Source organism: Lissotriton helveticus, chromosome 8, assembly GCF_964261635.1.
Source record: "Lissotriton helveticus chromosome 8, aLisHel1.1, whole genome shotgun sequence".
In the NCBI taxonomy this organism is placed as follows: Eukaryota; Metazoa; Chordata; class Amphibia; order Caudata; family Salamandridae; genus Lissotriton; species Lissotriton helveticus.
This window is the reverse complement of record NC_136069.1, coordinates 876,230,126-876,255,753: the sequence shown is the minus strand read 5'-3', so window position 1 is coordinate 876,255,753 and position 25,628 is coordinate 876,230,126. Positions and strand designations below refer to the sequence as shown.

At 45.9% G+C, this 25,628-nt stretch overlaps 1 protein-coding gene across 2 annotated transcripts in view; it reads left to right on the top strand.

Annotated features, from left to right (window-relative positions):
* The window catches only part of EPHA3 (EPH receptor A3), a 960,369-nt gene that overhangs the window by 567,584 nt on the left and 367,157 nt on the right, over positions 1-25,628 (top strand). For both annotated transcript variants that reach the window (XM_078657673.1, XM_078657672.1), the window contains exon 6: positions 2,356-2,480. In XM_078657673.1, the coding sequence (XP_078513799.1) occupies positions 2,356-2,480 (125 nt within the window). The remainder of the gene's footprint in view (positions 1-2,355; positions 2,481-25,628) is intronic.

Below are 25,628 nucleotides of genomic sequence, written 5' to 3'. Positions count from 1 at the left end.
ATGGCAATCAAGGAAAAAATATCTCACAAATAGATAAGATGGTTTAGAGTTTTGTCTGTAAAATTCATGTCCTCCATTGCAGATAATGCATCTTTCCTCACACTGCCAGTACAAGTAGTGGATGATGGAATTTTTTCAACCAGCTGTGGGCACTGGAATGTACCCCCAAATTGGGGGTAAATTTCCAGTGCCCACATATTTGATCCTCCTAATGTAATGTGGAAGGTTTCCTAGGATGTCATTGACATTACCATTTGATGAAAGTTTCCCACGCTATTTTTTCAACTTATCTCCAGTGCTAGAGCGAATTTCATTTGGTAACAAAACCTCTTTTATTAAAAATTTGGAAAAGTTGACCTATACATAACACGTTTAATAAATGTGAAATTTTAGTAGGTAACTAAACTTAAATGTTTATAGGCCTGCAAGTAAAATAATGTTGCTGATTTAAGTTAGCCTAACTGTTGATGCTATGTCAACCTAAAATTGTGCTTTAACACTAAAAGGCATCCTTTCCACACTGAATAGTTGTTTGCACCCCATGTTTTTCTGTGCTGCAGAAGATATAGCTTTCCAGAATCAGTTTGTAAGTTAGTGAGTGGTGTAGGGGGTCTTTCTGTCCCGGGTGGCACTCATTTGGGGGAGGCGCAGGTGAGCAAGTCGTGTCTGTCGACTACCACCATCGCCGGTCAGAGGCTCCCCCACCCCCCCCGGAACGAGTCGTCCGTCGGCCACCGCCCCCCCTTACCTGCACCGGATGGCAAAGTTAGGGGCCTACTGGGATGGCAGTGGGTTTAGCTACACCACTGATACGTATTTGTTTTGTATTACACAACTTCTAGTGAGGTTCTTAGCGGGAGAAGAGGAGGCAACAGGAAGGATGATTCATGAGAACAACAGTCTGGACCACAGAATATGAACAATGTAACTTTTCAAGGTTTACTATCTATGAACCATAATAAAGAAATGAGAAAACAGGGAGATTACCGATTCTTAGGAGTGCTCTATTATTCCATCGGTTGACCTGATGAGAAAGAACTATCCCTGAGTTTCCTATACCTCTCAGCAGAGAGGTTGGTAAATCTATTTCTTAGATGTCTGCTAATTTATAGCTGTGAATTCTTTCCAGCTTGATATGCAAAACTTGTTGTTCATACATTGATTGCCTCGTCAGACTTTTTTATTGGGTATCTGAACTGGCACCTACTGGATTTTATTCCAATATAATTTGGATTAGGGAACATCCTTAATGGAGCACGCTTATTGTATTATTACAATATTAACTGTTACTATAACGGACATTATATTCTATTTTATAATCAACTATTGATTAATGGATTCTATTAACTTTTAATCTGAGCGGTAAAGATTAATATTTAATGAATAAATGATGAAAAACTAAAATAATTGAAAATGAAACCCTTTAACTCCCACTAATTCTTTTTATTGACTGTATTAAATGATTTATTGCTATGTATCTGATGTAGATTATTGGTTCTTTACATTTCTCCACGTTGATGAGCAAAGGTCCATATGACTTGTGGAGGGGATTATTTAATCATTACACCCGAAGATTCAGATATAGAAACCCCTGCTAGCTCACCACCCAACATGTAGTAGATAGAAATCTATATACAGAGCTCCTGCTCTGACACTGTGTTTGGCAGAATTGTCATCACACCCTGGCACACCCGACAAAAGAGTCACTGAAGGATCTTTCTGAATGACATCCACCATCAAAGAAATTCAAGAGAGGCAGGTTCAGGCTCCAGAGTTTGGGCGCTGGCGAGTCCCCCATCTTTGGCATAATTCCGGTTAATCACCCCCCGCCAGAAAGAATGCAGTCGCGCTTAAAAACATTCAAATTACATGAAACTCCAAATCAATACCACATTTCCCTGCTTTCTTCATGGTAGTCAACTCAGTGAACTTTAAGGTTGAAGAGCCTAGATAGGAATCCTAGCCTTCAAATTACAATGGAGACACTATGCGCACAAGTTGCTCTTCTTCAGAAGACAGTGCCTACTTGTTCCGATATATTCCTGGGGATCTAAACAATAAAACTAAGCACGGGTCTATTGCACTCTACTTAATTAATATATCACTGACTTTACCTTGCTTACATTAATGTAGCAGAGCAAAAGCATCAGTTCGCAAGTCACTAGCACTCCAGCAACTTAGATTTCGCAGCTTGTTCATTTGTCAGGGCAGTATGTTTCTAGGTTTGTGTGCCAGCACCGCAACGCAACTCTTGTGGCTTGTGTTTAGGAACCGCTTGTATGAGAATTTGAGGTGTGTGACTGAACATATGTAAGAGACGAACTCATTCGTTCTTCTTTCCGTCTTCCTCCACAGCTCCATCACCTGTGACCATGATCAGGAAGGATCGGACCTCCAGAAGCAGCGTCTCCCTGTCTTGGCACGAGCCTGAGCATCCTAATGGGATTATATTAGACTACGAAGTCAAGTACTATGAAAAGGTGGGAAAAGACTGACGTGGACATAGTGCATAGTGCTTAGAAACATGTTAAAGTGCTGGTCAAATTTGTGATATTATCAAGTTCATATTGATGCTAAGCCACATTTCACCATGCTCGTTGTAATAGTGAACAGTTAAGGTGGAGTGAGCAACACTGAGAACATGTGCGAAGGTTGTGTGTGACATGGTGGCGTTTTAATGGGGAAGTAAAAGTAACCAGTGACACCGCAGCACCACCAACACAAAATGTGCCACATTTGATTACAGCAGTTAGCTAGTTTTAGAGTATGGTGATGTCACTACGCCAAGGTGATAGTTCAGTGAGTTCCTTGCTTGCTGCTGCAATCTGTGCGCAATCATTAAGTCACAGGTCCAGGCTAGAACTTGCCTGACCCAGAATTCCATTTTGATGATTACTACTGTACGCGTTTATCATCTTAAATTTGTAATATCACTGTGAGGTGTTTATGGCCTCGCAGACTTTTTTTTACATCTATCATCATAGATGTATCATACAATTTCCTGCCCAAAGTACCAATATTTGACGAAATACTGTTTCTGGCTTTTTCAAAGTGTGTATATCATTCTACATAAAAGTACGCGGGGTTGCTTTTGTGGTGTAACCAGGGATGAACAAGGAACTGCAGCAAAAAGAAACAATCTGCTTTTGTTTTTCAAGATAGTAAAAGTAAGAACTATTTGAGAACGGAACAACATATTTCCACAGTCTACAGTAACATAATGTGATTTCAACTGCTGTGATTTTTAACCCCTTCGATGCTGGTGACGGAACCATCCCGTCATCAGTCACGGTTGAGGGATGTATGACATTACAACGCGTGCTTTTACATCGCATGCTTTTACAACGCGAGTTTTACAATGCATACCATTACAACGCATAGTGCTTTGGGGCGCTGGTTAGTGACTAGTTTAATTTACTATTCCAACTCCAGTCCCCGTGGATAGTAGGGAAGGTGTTGGACAGTAAATTAAACCTATTCCCTATCCTAGAGCGCCCCCCAGCGCAATGCGTTGTAATGGTTTGCGTTGTAAAAGTTGCGTCGTAAAGGCACTGGGTGGTAAAAGTTGCGTTGTAAAGGTTGTTTCCCACGGTTGAGCTGTGCTGATGACGGAATGGTTCCGTCACGACCACACCCGCGATTGGAATGTTCAGCACAGCGCTGAAATTCCTGCCGCTTGGAAGCGGTTAAAAAAAAAACATTTGTTTATTCATTTTAACAAAGGAATCGTTCACCATACACTGGATATCATGTTCCCGCATCATCTATCTGGTCTCCAGAGAGGTCCCCATTCCTATCCTAACATATAGTTCCAGTCTGCTGCAATAAAGTTCAATGCAAGTCATTAATCCAGATTAACACAAAGCAGCTCCGACATTAGTGCAGGACCATCATATTCGTGCCAACGAGATAAAGTTCCAGTCAGCAGCTTACAAATAACAAATACTTAATAAAACCAACCCAAAATCCCCCCTCTCCACCCCCCAGCCCCTTCTTCCTCTCCCTCCTCCACACCAGACGTGGCATTTTGTATGAAAATCGAATGGAAGTAGTAACTTGGTACAGCAAGACAATCAGTTACAACATGCCTATACATTTCTATGGATATCAGTAGAGTCTTTAGTAAGTCCAAGATCAATTACAGGTATCGCCCTGGCTCCCTCACATCTATGGCACACCAGCAGACATCAAGCAAGGATACTCGGATCATTCAGTTAATTCACTGTAGAGTCCCAATCCGAGTCCGATTCTGATGTTTTCAACAATAATGTGAGCGCTTCCTAAGCCCTTGCAGTCTACAGTGCCTTTTCACTATTCGCTCGGCTTGCTGCCTGCAATCTTGCAGTACCCTCACATTCAGCCCATCTAAGAAATACATTCCTCCATCTTGATAACTCGGGCCTCCTTTAGCCTTCCAATGTTTCGTAATCTCCCTCTTAGCTAGTACCAGCCCTAGATCTAGGAACTTGCTAGTGATCTTATTTTTGGATGTATGAGGGAACCAGTGAAGTACAGAAGGGCCCAGCTCTGGTCAATGCGTCTCTCAGTTATATCACAGAGCAGATCCAGTACCTCCTCCCAAATACGTCAATATATTGAGACAATCCCAGATCATATGTCTGAAATCAGCCCCCTCCTTGCCACATCTCGGACACAGCACCGTGGTCACATTAAAATATTGGTTAATTTTTGCCGGGGTTAGGTATGCTTTATGGAGTTTGAAAAATTGGACCAGTTGGAATCTAGCATTCCTATTGCATTTCCAGGGACGCTCAACCAATTCCGCCCACACTTTCTCTGAGATCTCACAATCCAAGTCCTCCTCCCACTTCTGTTGTAATGCTACTAGGGGGGCAAGCCTCTCATGTGTGATTCGGCACGAAACCGCATGAATTGTGCCCGCCGCTAACACTACATATTAGCAGATCATGGAGGTCTTTGGCTCGGATAGTCGTTCCCCCCAATGTTTTTGAATTGCCGCCACTATTTATTTATTTATTTATGGGTTTATATCCTGCTAGAATCCACTCCCGGAGGAGTATCTCTGCGCCAAAAGAAACACCAGTAGCAAGGGAGGAAGAAATAGCCAGTGATGAGGGATGGGAGCTAGAGAAAAGATTTAAGAGCCATGTCACATTTTAAATAAAAAGGTTTTCAGCTTTTTCATAAAGATCAAATGATCTGGACATTGCCTCAACAAAAATGGGAGCTTGTTCCATAGTACAGGCCCAGCCACTGATAGAGCTTTGCCACCCTGCCTCGCCTTTCTAATCCTAGGAACTCGCAGGAGCAGCTGGTCACTGGACCTGAGGGTGCGGACAGGAACATATGGAACAAATTTCTCAGCCAGATAGGAGGGTCCCGGCCCATATACGCCTTTGTGAACTACACAGCAGATCTTAAATTTCCCTCTCTGCCAGACTGACAGCCAGTGCAACTTTTCCAAAAGCGGTTTGGAGGGAGACCTGGGGGGGGGGGGGGGGGCATTCAGAACCAGCCTGGCAGCAGTGTTTTGTATTACTTGAAGTTTATCCAAGACTTCTTCATTTGCAGATGCCAGCAGTCCCTTGCAGTAGTCAAGCCGACTAAGCACTAAAGCCTGGACCAGAGTTTTTCGTGCGGAATCTGGAAGTAGCAGGAATACTTTGCGTAGGAGTCCTATGACATGGAAACAGGATCCCACTATGGTATTCCCGTGTTGTTTCAAAGATAGCTCATGGTCCAGGCGGACCCCCAGATTCTTTACTACCTGTTTTGGTTCAGGAACTGGGGCAAGATCTAACGGCCACCAGTCTGGGGCCCATTGTAGTTTAGCCTCTCCAAACAGCATGACCTCCGTCTTGCCCATGTTGCACTGAAGTAGGTTCGATGACATCCATTGAGAAACCGCCTTCATACCTTCGGAGAAAGATTGTTTAACCTCCGAAGTGAGAGATTTGAACGGGAAGAGGAGCTGGGTGTCATCAGCGTAGGACACCGGGATGAAGCCAAAGGCTCTCATAATTTTTGCCACGGGGGCCACATAGATATTAAAAAGAGTTGGGCTCAGACATGAGCCCTGTGGCACCTTCTTGGTGATCTTAACCTCTGCTGATCGAAACTCACCCATGTTCACACATTGAGTGCGCTCGGACAGAAAGCTCTTCAGGCAAGCCAGTGCCCTATCCTCTAGTCCGATCTCTGCAAGACGTCTAGTCAAGATGTTGTGCGATATCGTATCGAACGCTGCCGATAAGTCTAACAGTACCAGGACAACCGAAAAACCCTTGTCCTGGTACATGCGAAGATCATCCATTACCGACAGCAAGGCCGATTCAGTGCTGTGATTTGGCTTAAAGCCAGATTGAGAGTGGTCTAGGCTTCCGGTTTGTTCAATGGAACTTGAAAGGTGCTTGTTCACATGCTTCTCCGTGATCTTACTCGGAAAAGGAAGCAGGGATATGGGCCTGAGATTGGATAGGTCCGTCCATGGAATGGAGGTGTTCTTCCGTATAGGTTTTACCAATGCCTTTTTCCACTGCCGCGGGACACAGCCCTCAGCAAGCAAGAGGTTGACAAGGCCCTGGATCGCAGGACCGAGCACCTTGCCAACCATCGGCATAATTCTGGCTGGAATCTGATCTGATGGACATCCGCTTTTTATTTGGTTCACCAGGTCCTCCACCTCCTTCAAAGAGATGCCTGGGAACCTAGAGAGTGTGGCAATCCTAGCCCCTTCTATAACATGAAGTGGACCCTTAAACTGACCAGTAGAGAGATTGGAATCCGTGATTTTTTCATAGATTCTGTCTATCTTCTCTGTAAAAATGCATGAGATGTCGTCACACAAATGTTGAGACGGCATATCTATACTTTCACAGGCAGCTGGTTTAATAAAAGTCTCCAGAATCTGATATAGTACTTTAGAAGCACTCCCAGCAGCCAAAAGCTGAGACACAATATAATTCTTGCGGGCTGTTCTAATGGCTTTATGATAGGAGCTTAAAGCTGCGTGGTAGCATATTTTATCTGTTTCCTGGTGTGAGGAGCTCCAGACCCTTTCTAAATTTCTGGTTGCACGTTTGAGAGCTCGTAACTGATCTGAGAACCAGAATTCCTGCTTCTGGGCTGGTCGGGGTTTGTAGGATTTCATAGGGGCAATGTGTTCCACCGCTATTTGAATGGCTGGCTCATATTTAAAAAGTGCTATCTCAATTTTCTCAGTGGGCATAATATTTGGTGATACGAAGGCCTCCTTAAAAGTCTCATGAGACACCTTATGCCATTGTCTCCTCTTCTCTGGTAGAGGTAGTGAGTTATTAAAAGCTTTACAAGGGTTAGGCATGGTGAATTCTAAAATAAAATGATCAGTCCAATTAACCTGCTTTGGTGTATGACACATGATTGCAGGAGAGTTAGAAAGAACTAAATCTAGAGTGTGGCCAGCCTGATGAGTAGGACCAGTATTATGCTGTACAAGACCGATCAGCGAGAGATCCGTCAAGAGGGATTGGGTTTCCACATTATCCTTCAACTCACTATGAATGTTAAAGTCTCCTAATAGTAAAAAATCTCTACCAGTACTGACATGCGGGGCTAATGCCTCTATCAGAGAGATCGAGAATTTAGTACAAGGACCAGGAGGCCGATATAGTAAAGCCCCTTTCCAGCTGTTCTTTTCTGAGGTATCTATTTTGAAAATCATCATCTCTAGATCTGAGGTGCAATACTGATCTAAGACGGAAAGAGCTATACTACTCCTGTGTACTATGGCAATACCACCTCCTACCTTGATAGGGAGATCTAATCTCGTTATTTTGTATCCTGCGGGGATCCCAAGGGTAATGGCAGGGACTGAGTGGGGTTTGAGCCACGTTTCTGTAAGAAAACAGAGATCCGGTTGGTGAGTTGAAATAAGATCCCAGACCTTGGTGTAACGCTTGGGCAATGATCGTATATTACAAAGTACGTTTTTCCAACCCAATTTTCTATGAGATACCATTTTTTTAGGCATATTTCGATATGGATCTATACCATCGTATTTATGCTGAGCTTGAAACCTACAGTTACGACATGAAAAACGGTCCCTGTGGGGGAAGACCCTCCTCTCTTACACAGCCAGCCAAAGGGGCTACCTGTATAGCTAAAAGAGCTCTGGAAGAATAACTCACCCCTTTTGAAGGGTGCCCTTCATGGTTAGGCAAAGATGTTAAAGCCATGGCCTCTGGCCCCGTCCAGTCGTGGACGGGCGCAGACGGGCTTGTTTTTGGCTTGTCTTAGGCGTGTCCTTAAGCGCTCCCCTGCGCGCGACCGCTGCGCGCTCGTTGCGACGAGAGGGCTAAATAGCCCTTCCTATCTGAGAGCTAGAGCGCTAACCGCTCGTGAGGTTCGAAGTCCCTGGCTCTTCCTGTCCCGCCCTCCGCTCAACGGTACTGGTTACCGAGTCGGAACGGGGCGGGCAGGCAGTGTGATCGAGCACAGGCTTCCCCAGGTGAGTGTGGGTCCCCCGGTTACAACTGTAACACCAAAAGATGTTCAATGTGAAAATCAGGCAGTCAACACAGTAAAATCAGTGCAACAATATTCTTTTAAAATCAAGAACTTCGTTACATTTAAAATTTGATCAGGCTTCAAAAATTCTATATTTCCAATAACACATCGAACAATGGCTGGCTAGTGCTCCCAAAATGCTTACTGGACGCAAAGCGGGTCGGGGAGACTCTGCCACCGTCCTCCCTACCGCCTAGGGCCGAGTGGATCAAGTAATCCCCACGGGGCAGGTCATAGTGGTCCCTCAGAGTCTCAAAGGGTAGGAGAACATTCTCCTCATCCAGATCTCCTATCGCTGGCAGGCCCATGTCAGTGCATTGGTGACTCGCCGATCAATTACCCCCATGGGGGAGTATAGTGCACACACTGATAGGAATTTCAGGAGCATAGGGGCGTGCAATCTGTGCCCTCCGTTGGCTTCTATTCCAACTCAATCTATAAGTTTTGACTTCTAAGGAGAGTGCCCTGAGGGACACCGGTCGCTGTAAAATGATACAAGACAATATCTGTCGGGCACTCTTCCGCCTTCTCGGTCACCCACTCCCCGCAACTCTAATGCCACCACCTGGGTAAACCATTGCAGTTGGGCCGCAAGGTAATAGGATTTGAAGGACGGTACCGCTAAACCACCTTCCCCTCTCGGGCGTAATAGGGTTTTCAAGGCCACCCGTCGCCTACCAAAGAGAGCCTGTGATCATTGACTGTAATCGTTTAAAAATTGTCGCCGGAATGCAGATGGGGAGGGTCCTAAAATAATATAGAAGTTTAGGCAGTGCCACCATCTTAAGCAGAGATACTCGCCCTGCTACGGACAGCGGAAGCGTTTTCCAGAATGTCATACATCCCTGTAGCCCCTTACGGCTCTCCTCACATTACCCTCTAATAGATCTGCCTGCGTGTGGTAAATACGAGTCCCTAAATAAATCACACAGTTATACTTACCTCTACTGAATGCTTCTTTTGCACCAAACCCAGAATTGGCAATTTGAAAAGCAGGATAGGCATTTCATCAAATTAACCTGCGCTACACGCTAGGCCGCTTTCTCAGTTTTTACAAAAGCATGTCAGAATGTTTGCACCTAAACCTTACCTTGGTCCAAATAACCTTCCATAAATGTTTAAAGCAAACAATCTGCCTCTTTCCTGTCTTGGATACCCTCTATTACTCTGTATTGTTTCACCAACTTTTCTGTTATTGCAAGGATGTTATCTCTCCTTCGCTGAGCTCTAGACTGCACCTACCTCCATGTCACCTCTTTGATTTTTGGGTAAGGTCTGTATTTCTTGACACATCTCAATGTGTCTTCCTTTGCCCTCTGGCGTATGTCACCATGTGCCTCCTGTTTGATCAATTGAGAACCGTAGCCCTTTGTGAGAAGCCTGACAAAGGAAACAATGACATTAGAACATGCCTATTACCTCCGTTTAGATTCTCATCAATTAAATTGTCAAAATATTTTTTTAGGTATCCAGTTTCTTCTGTTGCTCTACTAATCCTAGACTATTCACCTCAAAGGACAGGCTTGGCACCATAGCCCTTAGCCAAAAAAACAAAATAAAAACAAAACCTAACCCACTTAGGGTGCCTCCCAAATGTCTCTACCGAGTAAAATCACCTAGTGGTGGCAAACGAGACATCAAGGGCAAGAATTACCTGCAATGTCGACATCAGTACCAGAATGGAAACCAAAGTTAGCACTGGCAAAAAAGTTCAAACCAGTCCTATAATGTAGGAGGTTGTGACTGTATGGTACCATGGGTCATGTTTGAGTCCTGGCATTCCATCCAGGTCTAAAAGCAGCCTTGTGGCCTGCAGTTGAGCAGAAAAAGGCCAGGGTGTCTGAATCACCAGTCCAGTCCTGCTCGACATGATTGATGTATACTGCCTGGGGGTCAGCCATCATCTCTTCTTCTGCAAATAATATTCTTCTCTTTAACTTGTCTAGTGTAGCCCTGTGACCTTAACAACAAAATATTTTAAAACATGATGTTAGAAAATCTTCATGAGACATAAAACCTGACTGACCCTGACCATGCTTCAGAAACTTATCTGAAAAATATTAACTGGGATGGTCCCACGATTCCAACACGCTAAAGAAATAGAACTGTGATTAAAATGCTATTGATCCAGGCAACATTTTTTTATCACAAGTTTCAGGTGGTACTTATCGATGGCAGCACTATCAACAATCCTCCCGTCTCCAATATTCAGAAGGCCTCAAGGGTTTTATGTGATTTCATAGAAAAACTATTTCATGGAATGTCATTACTGAGAAAACATTTTATCTAAACTGTTTAATGGAAATTTTCAGAATGAATGGCGTTTACCTTTTCGTATAAACCAATTTATAGAAAGTCTTTTTGGTAAAAATTGGATTTTGAATGCTTATTTATTATGTGTATATGCAATAGTTGTAGGTCTCAATTAAAAAAAAAATGTTTGTTTGAGATATTTATTTCAGTGGTTTACATCAAAGGACATTAGTTCATATTTATATAATCTACATTGTCAGACAATTACTTTGGAAGCTTTTAATTCTTTGAGCCATCACCACCGGCAAACAACATCTTTTGCTTACCTTTCACAACTCCTAAATATCATCAATTCCTGCCCCTAAAACCCCCTAACCACACCTAAACAACCCTCATGCCTGAAGCCTAAAACCGTTTCTACCCCAAAAATCCACCATCCCTGAACCCTAAAATCACTCACTACCCCTATCCACACCCATTCCTGAACCTTAAACTCCTTTCTAATCCTAAAACCCACACATTCCATACACCTTAAAACATCTCAGCACACCCAAACTCCATCCTTCCTTGAACTCTAAAACACCCACTCCGCCTCTAATCATAGCCATCCATGACCCATAAGAACTCATCACTCTAAACTACTCATCCCTGAACCCTAAAACCTCATCTCTACATCTAAACGCCACCCATCCTTGAATTCTCAAAACCTCCCACTACTCTAAACTCCACCCCAACCTGAAATCTAAAACCTCTTCACCACCCCAGCTGCTACCCATAATTGAACCTTAGAAACCCTCACCAGTCTAAAACTACGCCCATCCATTAACCCTAAAACCTCTTGACACCCATACACTCCACACATCCTTGAAACCTAAAAACACCTGACACACCTAAACTCCACTCATCCATTAACCCTAAAAAGCCCTCACCTCCCCTACACTCCATCCATCTCTAAACCCTAAAAACCCCAAACTATGCCGTAACACCAATTATTACTGACCTTAAAGAACACCTTCATCACCCTAAACGTGATTCATCCCCGAGTCTAAAAACCCCACAGTAGTCCTAGACTACACCCAAGTTTAATGTCATTTTGGATTTTCTTTAAAATTATCTTTCCTTCAAAATGTAAAATGCTTCCTTTCATTTTAGATTTTTTTGTATTTCCTTAAAATTGACTTTCCTTAAAGTAGTTTTTTCCATTATTTGGTTTCCTCCAGTGTGGTGACTATGTTTTCGTTTTTCTATGAATTAACCTATCTCCACACTTATGCACCAGGATATAGCAAAAATAGCCAGCAAAGCCAAAATGAGATCATGGAAGTGGAGACGGGTAGATTTTACATTTTATTTCTGGTCAGTCCTTCTGATACTTTTGATCAGATTTTTACCTTTGGCCTTAACATTTGTCACATGGTCAGCGACTAGCTGCCGCCTCCCCCCCAATCCGGCACCCAATACCCAGGAACGTGGACACGAGACATCTTTACTTTTTGGAAGGCGGGCGCTAGTCGCCCGACCGTATTTATTAAAGTATGAAATTAAAAAAGGTTTTTTAATTGCATAATAAACAATTTATACAAAAATTCAGCAGGACATTTAGGTACATAATTCTTAGCAACAAGTTTGAGAGCCTGACTTTAACAAAACTCTAATACATGTTGTTTCCTAACTTAGACTAAACATCCTCATCTAGAATTTTTGTACATTTCTGGCCATATGGCAGGGTCACTACCGGTGTCAGGTCCTACAAGCTGCGCCTCCCCTCTGGATGTGCGCATGCGCAGTGTTACCCCGGGAATTGCCCGGTCTACGCCCTGAACTCCATTTACCCACTAAAGGAGGGCCCTTACTCTGCGCCGGTGGCGTCATGAGTCCACGCGCGCGGGGTGGCTACCAGCCTAAGGAAAGCGTGAACTACTCCTACCCGCGCTCCTTTGCTTTGCAGCATCCATTACCTTGCCCCTGGAGTTCTGGGAGTGGCCCGCAGGCCCCTCCCCCTGGGCGGGAACCTCCATAGGATGATGCCCGCCCCCTCAGACCTCAAATATGTGCTCACCGATAATGACCTTACCGCATGCCCCATACCTAATAAATACGACGACCTATGGGAAAAAATTCTAAAGGACAGCTACACTGGCTAATAAATAACAGTATCAACGTATAGCTACAAAGGGAAAAAAGGCCTAAAGACACTTAGCATCAAATACAATTCACTTCCCACCTGACTTGCTAAAAGGGGAAAAATTCCTAGACAAAAGCATCAACAAAATACACCAACAGTTCCATCTCTATTACCCTGTGAGACCCGTGGACCGTACCTTCAAAACTTACCATTCAACCAGACATAAGAACTGCTACAAAACTTTTTGTTCCAAGGGATGGTGGGTGGGAAAACAAAGAAGCCCCGAGCGCGGGGCACACCGTTTCGGCGAGGGAGCGTCCAGGGACAAGAGGGTCTCCTGGGCGCTCCCTATCTCTTTATTCCCGAGGGGCCATGTGGCCCCTCCTATGGCCCGCCCCCCCTGACCCGGACCCACTTCCCAGGATCCGGGTCAAGGAGGCCGCCAGCCAATCGGCGGTGGGCCGCGCCCCCCAGGGCACGCCCCCACCGCCGAATGGCGACAAAGGAGACAGTGGGGGCGACGGTCGCCGCGCCGCCATGCGTGCGGGGGGGCCGAGGGCCCCCCCTTTTCACATGGTCAGCGACTAGCTGCCGCCTCCCCCCCAATCCGGCACCGAATACCCAGGAACGTGGACACGAGACATCTTTACTTTTTGGAAGGCGGGCGCTAGTCGCCCGGCCGTATTTATTAAAGTATGAAATTAAAAAAGGTTTTTTAATTGCATAATAAACAATTTATACAAAAATTCAGCAGGACATTTAGGTACATAATTCTTAGCAACAAGTTTGAGAGCCTGACTTTAACAAAACTCTAATACATGTTGTTTCCTAACTTAGACTAAACATCCTCATCTAGAATTTTTGTACATTTCTGGCCATATGGCAGGGTCACTACCGGTGTCAGGTCCTACAAGCTGCGCCTCCCCTCTGGATGTGCGCATGCGCAGTGTTACCCCGGGAATTGCCCGGTCTACGCCCTGAACTCCATTTACCCACTAAAGGAGGGCCCTTACTCTGCGCCGGTGGCGTCATGAGTCCACGCGCGCGGGGTGGCTACCAGCCTAAGGAAAGCGTGAACTACTCCTACCCGCGCTCCTTTGCTTTGCAGCATCCATTACCTTGCCCCTGGAGTTCTGGGAGTGGCCCGCAGGCCCCTCCCCCTGGGCGGGAACCTCCATAGGATGATGCCCGCCCCCTCAGACCTCAAATATGTGCTCACCGATAATGACCTTACCGCCACAGGCCAGCATTGTTAACCGACGATCTGGCCTCCCCCTGCCTTGACCTACCCTAGAAAGTTCTCACTTTATCAAAACCTTTCAACTAGGCCCTGATATTATCAGACCACAGGACCCTTCCTTCCTCCGTCAAATGGACTCCCCTCACCAGGTAGAATTATGCACCTCAAATACACCCATGTTGGATCGTCTGCATCCGAGGGGGGGCTTGAAATAATTTTTCCCACTGTGTGTTGATCCTCTCTATCGAGTGATTCAACGCCCTGACCGAGTCCGCCCCTCGCCCCTGCCACCGCGGGATAGGTTGAGACCCTACTACTGTGCCACCCGGGCAAGTCCTGAAGACCCACCCACAGTGGAGATGAACTCATCAATGAGTATTCGCCTCCCAAGTTTGGCCAAGTCAGTCCCTCCTAGGTGAAGTATCACCACTGACGGGGGGTCGGGCTGCTGAGCTAAGAGTCCCTGAAAGAAGTTCCTGAACTGACCAAGGCACAGTCCCCCAAACCAACTCTTCCCTGTCCCGCGTCCAGCCTGTTGCTTGCGCTGGCACATTGTAGCACCTCCCCTTCTGGTGATGAGTTCCTCCCCTGCGTCACAGGTTGGAGAAACTGCCAGAACCAGGAAAAGATCGAGAAAACCTGGGTGACAATTCCCACTTCCACCTTAGGGAATGGGTAGCACTTACACCTGCCAGCAATACTTGGGCCCTTGGTGTCCTCTTTCTCGACGTATGCTTCCCTTTTGACGTCCACCCGCTGCTGATGTTGCGGTGTGGAGCACCCCTCCAGTATCCGCCCTGGACCCGGCCGTGACTGACGGAAGCATCCCTTGAGCTGTCCACCTGTTGCAGCTGTTGTGATGTGGAGCACTCCAGATGTCCACCATGGACCCGGCCATACATAAGTGGAAAAGATAAACACAAACCATTAGTGTTTCTGGCGATAACTGCTGTACACGTGCTAGTCTTACATTAGCATCACTTACTTGCTAAGTAAGTTTTTCGATAACCTTAGCGCCAGATGACTACTCATTCGTGTGCAGTAAAGTGACAGCTTGTGCCACTTGCGGACATCCACGTTATGGCTACCTACGGGTGCCTGGTGGTAAGCCCTTCATGAAAGCTTAGACCTGTGGTCCTTAATGAATGCAATAGCCCAACCATTGTTACTTCAGGACCATACACGGGGTGAAATGCCATGGAATCGTACTGTATATTTAGGTAATGTTCCTGACTTCACCCCCCACGTTGATCCACACATGCCTGCATTCCACGTACTCAGATGCTAGGCTTTATGCCACTTGCTGACATTTACATTAGGGCTACCTAAGGGTGTCTGGTAATATGACCTTCGTGAAAGCTTCGACCTGTAGTCCCCCGTGAATGCAATAGCCCATCCATTGTTACCTTAGGACAATCCACATTGTGAAATGCCGTGCCATAATATTGTATATTTAGGTAATGTTTCTGGCTTCTTAACGAAAGCTGCCCCACCCGTCTGCATTCAATGCCCTCCGATACCAGGCTTTAGCTGAGATGAACCCCAGGTGCACTCCCCACCTTACTCTCCGTAGCGAGTGGTCAGCAGCATCAGTTTGTGACACCCGTAGCGCATTTAAACTTCTTGCTACCGTGTGGTGCCTATTAACATAACCCTGGCTAAGAATAAGCCTGTGGGCTCCAATGAATGCCATAGCTCCCCCTGTAAGCTGGCCCAAGGGCCTTGTTCGCTCGCCACTTTGGCTTCTGGTAAATATCATCCTAGCCAACCGGACATGGCCACACGCATCCCCAGAACTATGTGATGTCGCAACTAGGCTCTTGGGCACCTTATAGGTGTGACATAAGGGTGTGTAGCATTATCAGGACCCCCAAGTAGTCTTTCTACTGGCTCTATGCCCTGTCTCTATGCCATTCGTCGTTCCCCTACACTTTATTGATATATGGCTTTGGGACACCCCTAGAGCTCCACGTATATGGTGCTATATTACTATGTGTTATATAGGCCTACAGACTGTAATTAATCGCCACTAATCTCATCATAGGCTCAACGTATATTGTGCCCATTTACTTGTGTGTTAGAATAAGTTTACCGACTGTAATTTCTTGCCTATAGCCTCGTAAAGGAACTAAAGGAATGTGTTTAAAACAAATACATATATTGTTATACACCTGTTCTCTTCTCCTTTACTCATTCATGCCAATATAGACTGGTAAAGCCAGCTGCTCTACATTCCTTCAAGACTTAGCCTGAAGGCTGCCCGCAATACAGCTACCACTAGGATAGCTTTCCAATAAAGTTGGCTTTAACCTATCCTCAATGAAGAGTCGTTTGGACTGGTGCAATGTCCCCCCCTAGGATAATGAACAGCACCTCAGATGTAGATTAACCTTTGCATCGTGACCCATTGCATCTTTATTACCTCGCCCTCTACTGCGCACTACTGCTGTAGAGGTCTGTTGAGATCCCTGGACGTGAATTCTGGAATATTGCTTGGACTCTCCCATCCCCATCTGGCTCCTAAGTGTATGATGGGTTGCTCTGTTTCTTGGCAGCAGTGCTGCAATCTCACGTGTCACTGGTGTGGAGATGTCGTATTATAACTAAATAGCTTTCGTCCCTCCTGCGGTGCAGTGGTCTATTGGAGAGACCTGATCCCATGTTACTACTAATATTTACTTTCAGGCTCTGTGTCTGTGCGCCACTGAGTACCATGGAACTGGGACAGCCTGCTCTACACTCTCCGTCGGATAATAAACCCTAACCCCTGACACATGTCGAAAGGTGGGCAGAGTTGAGAAGAGTCAAATGCCCGGTATATGCTATGGGTCAGAAAATTGTACCTGCCTGGAATACTTGGGCATTTGCCCTTAAAACGCTGTGAAAATGGCATGAAGATTTCTAATTAGCCAGTCACCACTCAAAACAAACGCAAAAAGCATTACGTGTTGCCAGTCAAGTTTCACCCCAAATACAGGACACAGTCAGATCATGGTGATATGGAGTGAAAACACCTTTTATGTTTTCATGCCTTCCCGATGCTAAGCCGCTCACAATGACTACTTCTAGGCATTTCCCACTCCCCACTGTCACTAACCTTGGTTTCCATCTCACAATCGTGCATGGAATGAGAAGCTAAGGGAACCCAAATAAAGAATGCACGTGGGAAATAGAATTATAAAACTGTTATATATCTGAAGCAACTCAAGAAAGGCACTGACCCTACTTTTGAACTCAAGCTCCCTCCTTATCCATCCCTATACTGTTATTTAGCTTAAGTCAGGATAAGTTCTGCCTCCGAAGTATCAAATTTGAAAACTATTAGTTATGCCTAAGTTTTCATGAGAGAAATCAACAGCCACAGATAGCAAATGCTAACACCAGCTGTCTCCAATTTAGCAAACTGTAATGACAGTCAAGTTACAAGTTCAACAAAAGCACACTCATTCCTTTTGCTCTTGCACATGTTTACGAGACGCACCATGTCCAACGTCATTCCTCCTAAACAATCGTTAGAGCACATCTAATGTTGAGGACCTGCATTGGCCACCAGTCCAACATAATGCAGGTTTTTAAGCCCTGTGCATAATATGAAACATGGCATGGAAATCGGCCCACGTTCCCTGACATAAAGATGCAACTGATATATCCTACTCGGAGCTCTAAGTTTGCAGAATCAGAATTGCCTCGTAATCTCCCCCGTTTCAGCCTGGAGAAATGTGGTGGTCGGGCTTCAGCACTCAGGGCACTCCTCGTGTAAAGCCCTGCCTGGCGACCTTCAGTAGACAGAAAGCACCTTAGAAATAGTTCTTCACAAAATTTAACTTACTGTTAAAGAGGGGGATCTGCCTCAGAGCAGTCGAAGGCAGGACAATATGTCCTGACACCAGCTTTGAAGGTTCAAATAGAATAAAGGGCAATCCGCAATATGACAATAGCCCTTTACCCAAGATAAACCACTTCTAATAGGAAACCCAGCGCCTCCCAGAAGCCACACCAGCAGGTTTTGAACCTTTTTTTGGTAAGACAGAGCCGAACAATGAATTTCTGGAACAGAGCCTTTCGCTAAGTATGCCCTTTAAAAATGGCCCGGGCTCTCTTCGAGCGTCTGAGAGAAGATTAATGAACCCACCTGCCGTCCTACTCGTTTGCTTCCGGCTAACCTTTAGGTGAATAAATCCTCAGGGGCATGTAGCTACATCTTCGAGTTCATTAAACTAGTGAGTTGTCCTTGTGACTTCGAAACCCCCCAACTAACGTAAATTGCAATTTGAAGATGTGACATCCAACATGTAACCACACCCCCTACCCAGGTCGCTCATAATGTGCAAGGATGTTCAGTCGACCCTACATTCCACCTGATTGAAATTGAAGCGCGGGGCTGTTTTGTCATTATCATGTCCCTACCACTGCATGAATTTCCCCACCCTAATCAAATAATATGTGAAGATCGCCACCCGCGCCGATGAACAATCTGTGCAGCACATGGCAGGCCCCCACACGAGAACCTGTGCCCGAGGAACCTGCACAAAAAATCCCCTCACTAACCTCCGAAAAGCAACCACGAAGGGGGAGGAGGGAGAATTAAATGATTGCAATATTATCCTGATGACAAAAGCAGACCACTTATGCCTTTCCACGACAGTATATTTGCACTGTATGCCCTTGTAGTATTTCTAATAGTTCTCGAAGTTCACACGTCGCAAAGGACTGTCAAAAGCCTATACTATATGCTATTTGAATTCTCTAATTAATTCTCAGAAAGGGCGCAGCTTAACACAATCACAATGAGAAATCCGCTTGGTAAATTCTAGGAACAGATCTCCTGGTGCCCTCTCAATGTTTCCGGTTCTTTAATTTAGGAAACAACGGCGAGTGACCAAATAAAAAAGACTTCAGTCTTGAAAGGTCGCTTTAGTGAGGTGCTTACATCTTTAGATACAACTCTAAACATTATTTCCAATATTTTTACTAAAGTTAAATACGGGCATCGATCCCGCTACCATCGACCCCACAAACTCGGCGAAAATCAGCTCAATACCCACTCCTACCCGAGGCACGTCCCAAACAAGGCGCAGCTGAGCGCTGCCCACCACGCAACACACAGAAGCTGCCCCACACACGCAGCACGTCCGTCACAGCTCGCGCACATTCACAACTAGTGCACATCTCTATCCGTGCAACTCCCAAGGGTAGCACAAACCTACAATCGGAGCACACTCGCCCAACCAGAGACCCACAACTCAGCACAGGGTGAACTGTGGACAAACCGACCACAGTTTGTAGCATAGCAAACTGTGGCCACACAAATAGACAGTGCTCCGGCGATGCGTTCCCTCTCCAAATAAACAGTGCTCCGGCGGCGATGCCAGGCACCGAGCCCGTGGCGCTATGCACTCGCATCACGCGCCCCACCCCCGAGCCAAAGCACACAGAGCCATCCCGCCGCCTACCCACAGCAGCATCACAGACCTGCACAGTGTAAACACAGGCTCCGATGCTCACCATTCAGCCCCAGTGTTCTGCCCGCATCACGGACTCCACCGCCGGGATCCCGTCGGAGCTGGCCGTCCAGTCCCACTCCGGCGCCATACCCCTCGCCGAGGCCTCATCCGATGTTCCAACTCTTCCCGCACTAAACAGGGGGGTCAACATCCGGAACCTGCAAAAGAAAGAAAAGAAGTTAAAAAACAAAGAAGCCCCGAGCGCGGGGCACACCGTTTCGGCGAGGGAGCGTCCAGGGACAAGAGGGTCTCCTGGGCGCTCCCTATCTCTTTATTCCCGAGGGGCCATGTGGCCCCTCCTATGGCCCGCCCCCCCTGACCCGGACCCACTTCCCAGGATCCGGGTCAAGGAGGCCGCCAGCCAATCGGCGGTGGGCCGCGCCCCCCAGGGCACGCCCCCACCGCCGAATGGCGACAAAGGAGACAGTGGGGGCGACGGTCGCCGCGCCGCCATGCGTGCGGGGGGGCCGAGGGCCCCCCCTTTTCATCATGGCTGCAGTTTTTTTGAGCCCGTGGCCGATAGTAGGTGAATTGCACCCTTAAATGTATGGGGAAACATTCATAAACGTACCATACACTTATGAGGAATTTAGATGTGTAATTTACTCTTACACTTTGGCATAACTTTACTACTTTATATCCACCTGTCTCCACTTCCATAACCTCGTTTTGGCTTTGCTGGATATTTTGTGGTATCCAGGAGCATAGTGTCCCTACAATGAAAGGGAGTGCAGGAAAAGTGAAGCACACCCTAATGTCACGCATCTGTAGAGCTCTGCTTTAGGGAGCAGACAGGGTGCTTGCCCTTGTAGGGAATCCATCTTGGAATGGGATCACTCGGGTGGCAAAAGGACAGCCTCCACAGAGATGATCCTAAGAGGCTGGACCAGGTTCTTGTTAGAAACCGCCGCCAGTTACGCAATTTCTACTAAATGCGATGCGTCACTCACTATCTGGGGCAATTTTGGATGTCTATTGCTGCAGTCATCGTCGGTTGAATTTCTAATGACTCAAGCTGCGCGCTTGATTGCAGTTCTGCCTGACAAATGCAGCTGCCAAACTGTTTTTAATTTATTTAACTTCTAACACTTACTGCTTCCCAGACATCCCGCCATTCATCAAGATAGCAATTCCATGACTTTGAAATGATGCTAATACAAACAGTGATTTGAAGGCAAAATGTGCGCACAATTCAGCTCTGTGAACAATATGCACTTTAAAAATAAAATGGAAAGTATTATGTTTGAAAAGGAGGCTCCCCTTACAGGGAATCTAAATTCTCTTCAAAAGATATTTTTATGTGTTATAATGGCATTGACCGCATATAAGGAGCACACCCCAAATGGAAGTGTCTCCCAATTCTTTGTTTTATTGCCCTTTTCTGAGGGGCATGCACTGAAACCATGATATGTCAGGGATGCCGAAAACCAAGGCTGCGTAGTCTTGATTGCACCTTATGCCCTTTCATCCAGTGCTTAATTTGAGCCGGTGGTTTCCGGTGCTCAGCACCAGCACTTAATCATCAACACTGGTGCTTTTCATGAGCACCAGTTAAGGACACATCAATTTATGGTAGGCAGGGGGAGATTAAATGATTTGCCCAGAATCACAGAATGTTGGGCATATGCCAAACTCAAACCTGGTTTTCCAGTTACGAAGTTGGCAGCATCGGCCATTATGCCACATCCTCTCCCCAATTTCATGGTTCTGTTTTAGGTGGTGCTAACAGGAGAAATGGACTGGTGCAAGCTGGCTCCTGACGAGAGCCCCAGAAGTTAAATTTTTACAAATTAACCACTGGAGAACATACATCTATAATTGACATTGCAGGGGCATATTTGATAGCCAATGGGAAGTGGAAAAGGTATAAAAAAAAATCTTCGGTTTCACTTTTACTTTCATTGTGTCGATGCTGCGCATTGTATTACCCCCAGGTCCCTCCTGTCCTCGTCCCCTTCATTATAAAAAGTGAGATAACCATCTTCTTAGACAGAAAAAAGAAAAGCAGGAATGCTGGTACGCCCCTCCCTCTCCCTATAGGGAGTACATAAGGGTACAGTACCCAGCATGCCTCCTGTTCTATTTTCTGTCTTCCGACAGTTTTTCTGTATTGGACCAGGAGCCTTTGGGCTCCTGGAACTTACCTGATGCTGGGCTTCGGGTGAGGCTGGTTACTCGGGGTTCCTCCCCCTGCCGGGCTTGAGGGGTTCCCCGTGGACACTTCCTGGATGCCGGATGTTCTACACTTGGAATCCTTCGTATTTGGCGCCTGATGGTGGAGGATCGGGAGGTGGTGGTGGTGGTGCCTTTCTGGCCCCGCAGGTCTTGGTTTCCCACTCTCTGCCTGTTGGCTGTTCGGGGTCCGTGGTTCTTTCCGTTCCATCCGTCTCCATTGAGGTCCTCTCCGATGTTGCCCCTGCGTCGGCTTCGGCTGACGGTTTGGCGGTTGAGAGGCAGGGGTGGCGTAATAGGGGCCTCCCTGCCCATTTAGCCTTGGCTATTCAACAGTCTCGGAAGCCTTCTACCCTTCAGTCTTATGGGAGGCATTGGGGTAACTTTGAGCGTTGGTGTCTTCTCCTGGCCTTGTCCCCTTTGGTTTGTCCTTTGCCGGATGTTCTACAGTTCCTTTGGGATGGGTTCGAGAAGCGTTTGTCTGTCTCTACTCTCCGGGCTCAATGGGCTGCTATCAGGGCTTTTCGGGCGCCTTGGGGTAACCTTCCTGATGTTGACGGGTTGGTTTCTCGTTTGTTGTGCAGTTTTGCGATCTCCCGCCCTGTGGTGCGTCCTTCCTTTCCTCTCTGGGATCTTCCCTTGGTTTTGAGGGTTTTGGTGGCTGCTCCCTTTGAGCCGTTGGAAGAGGTGGATATGAAGTTTGTCACCTTGAAGGTGGTTTTTCTGGTGGCTATCACCTCGGCTCGCCGCCTGGGGGAACTGGGTGCCCTGATGGCTCGGGAGCCTTTTCTGTCCTTTTCTGCTGATGGAGTGGTTCTTCGGTTGGATCCCTCTTTCGTGCCCAAGGTCTCCTCCCAGTTTCATCGTTCTCAGGAGCTGGTCCTTCCGGCTTTGGTTTCTAATCAGGTGGATGTGGATGATCTTCCCTGGTCTCTGCTTGATGTTTGCCGGGCTTTGAGGGTCTATGTTGATCGGACCCGTGCTTTTCGGCTTTCTGACTCCCTGTTTGTCTCTTTTGGTGCTGGCTCCAGGGGTAACCGTGCTTCGTCTTCTTCCATTGGGCGTTGGTTGAAGCAGGTTATTGTTCTGGCCTATTCCCTTTCTGGTTCCCCTCCCCCGGCTGGGGTTCAGGGGCGTTCTACTGGGGGGATGGCTGCTTCCTGGGCGGAGGTTCGTGGGGTGTCCCTTTCTGAAATTTGTAGGGCCGCCACTTGGGCTTCTGCTAATACCTTTGTTAGGCATTACCGTATCCAGAATGTTCTGGGGGATGACACTAACTTTGGTTTGGGGGTTCTTCGGGCTGTGTGTTCCTGATTCCCCTTGTTTTTCTTTTTTGCTGTGCTGTTGTTTTCAATAAATTGCTGGGTTTTGCTGTACTGCTGTGTCCTGGTGGTTTGTTGTTTGATGATGGCCGGTTGCTGCTTGGGTATTCTCACTTTTTATAATGAAGGGGACGAGGACAGGAGGGACCTGGGGGTAATGTCCTATTACTTACCGGTAATCTTCATTACTCCGGGTCCCGTTTTCCTCGTCCACTTCATTACTTCCCTCCCTCCCTCCCGGCTGTCCGGCCCTCATCTTGGGCTTGGTGGTTCAGGAGGCATGCTGGGTACTGTACCCTTATGTACTCCCTATAGGGAGAGGGAGGGGCGTACCAGCATTCCTGCTTTTCTTTTTTCTGTCTAAGAAGATGGTTATCTCACTTTTTATAATGAAGGGGACGAGGACAACGGGACCCGGAGTAATGAAGATTACCGGTAAGTAATAGGACATTCACCACAAGACGTCTGCTTGGCAAAAATCAAGAGTGGTTGTATTTGCACACAGAAAGTTGAAAAGCAAGATGATGAATAATGCCACATTCTGGGATTGTTCTTTATCCATGTATGTATGTATTTTTTTGTTACCTGTGTTTTAGGCCTATGCAAACTTTTAATTACGAAAAGGGAAAATCGCATAATTCTTAAATTCACATTACTTAAATACCCACAAATGTGTGAAATTTGCTTTGAAACTATTTTGTGCAATTTTTGCACCCAACTGACTTATTCACAAGCTCTTGTAACACCTTTTCACCAAGAGTGGGCTCATATGAAAAATGTATGTGAGATACCGGTAAATGGTAATTCACACTCTGTTTTGTGAAATTTCACAGAATTTCATTCAATGGACAAAATTGTGCCATTTAGCCCACCCATGGTAATTATATAGCAGGCACCTTGACACTTGGACTGAAAAGTTTGCTCAGAAGGGCTGTAATGATCATATGCATAAGACAGACTTTCCTCCAGGAAACATCTTGTTCTCATCACAATCTCGGAAAACACATTGCAAGATTCTCCCATAAGAAAGGACATTTGCGGTATTCACAGATCCTCTTTACCAAAGAATGGATAGTAAATATATTGCTGAAAAACAACTTAGGAATGACATACTTATTATAGCCAAAGAATAGACAAATTAGTCACCACAGCATTTGATTATACTTCTGCATTCTATCGAGATTGACCAGTAAGTGACTTGTACATTTTCCTGCATTGCAAAGTCTTGTGCTTCCGTGAATCACTGGGCCCGATTCACAGAACTAACTTAAGACAAAATCCTAAACTTACTACTTTTGGTATTCACAGAATTAGGATTTTGTCTTAAATTTGTCTTAAGACAGACTTAAGTTAGGATTTTTTCTTAAGTCTGTTTTAAGTTTGTCTTAAGACAAATTTAAGACAAAATCCTAACTTCTGTGAATACCAAAAGTAGTAAGTTTAGGATTTTGTCTTAAGTTAGTTCTGTGAATCGGGCCCTAGATGCTTATTGCCCTTTCTCCTAATTGCACACCTCTAGTTAGGCCCGATAAATATTACTTTGAGGTTCATATATACATATATATATATAAAACAAATCTCCTTTCGTCTGGAGCACAGAAGCATTTTCATCAGGATAAGGAAGCAGTGCTCACTTCTGAAAAGGGCTAAGGGAGGATTGTGCGCGCTCAGTCTACTTTAGCTGAACAGGAAAATAAAACTTGTTACACGCCTGGTCGTCTGCCCCTGTGGTCAGTGTGTTCATTAGGTGTTGGTTTTACTTTGTCCCCCCAGCTCTCTTATGCCACAGTTCAGCAGTCGGCGCGCTGCCTGGAATGCGCCCTTGCTTCCTACAGTCTGCTGCGAGCTCAGAGTGGGCTGGGCAACCAGCGCCGTCTGACTTGTTTTATTGAACGGAAATGTACTTCTGCTTGTTAGCAAACCGTTAGGACTGTGTTATAACGTTGCTGGCTGGCCTGGTTGCGTCTAATAAACTGTAGTGCAACTATTCAACACGAAGTGCGCTTTACAAGACAGTAGTGTGCTTTAACACGGAAAAGTAGGTGGCTCTAGAACGTTCTAAGGTGAATTGTTGCTAATGAAGGGAGTACATCTATAAATATACAGTGTTTATCCCACTAGCAGTCATAAGAGACAGATCTACTCTTTTTCCCGTTCAATGTTAACTTGGGCTATGCCATTTCCCCAAATAATATCTTTTTAAATAGTGTTTTAATCCACTCTTTTATTGTCACGATATGCTGTAAACGGGCACTACTACTGTTATCTAGACCCAGGAGACACACAGACGTTTTAAGACACGGGGAAAGTGGGCTCTGGCCCAGGGCCCCAGCCTTTCAGGGGTTTCCCTGATAGAGACAGTTCTGCCCTGATGTTCTTGTAAACAGATTGTTTCAAATACCGTTTTCCTTTTATCATTTTTTAAGTGGGTGATGTGTAAGTCAATTAGACATTTTGCCAAGAAATGTTATGTTGAAGTTTCA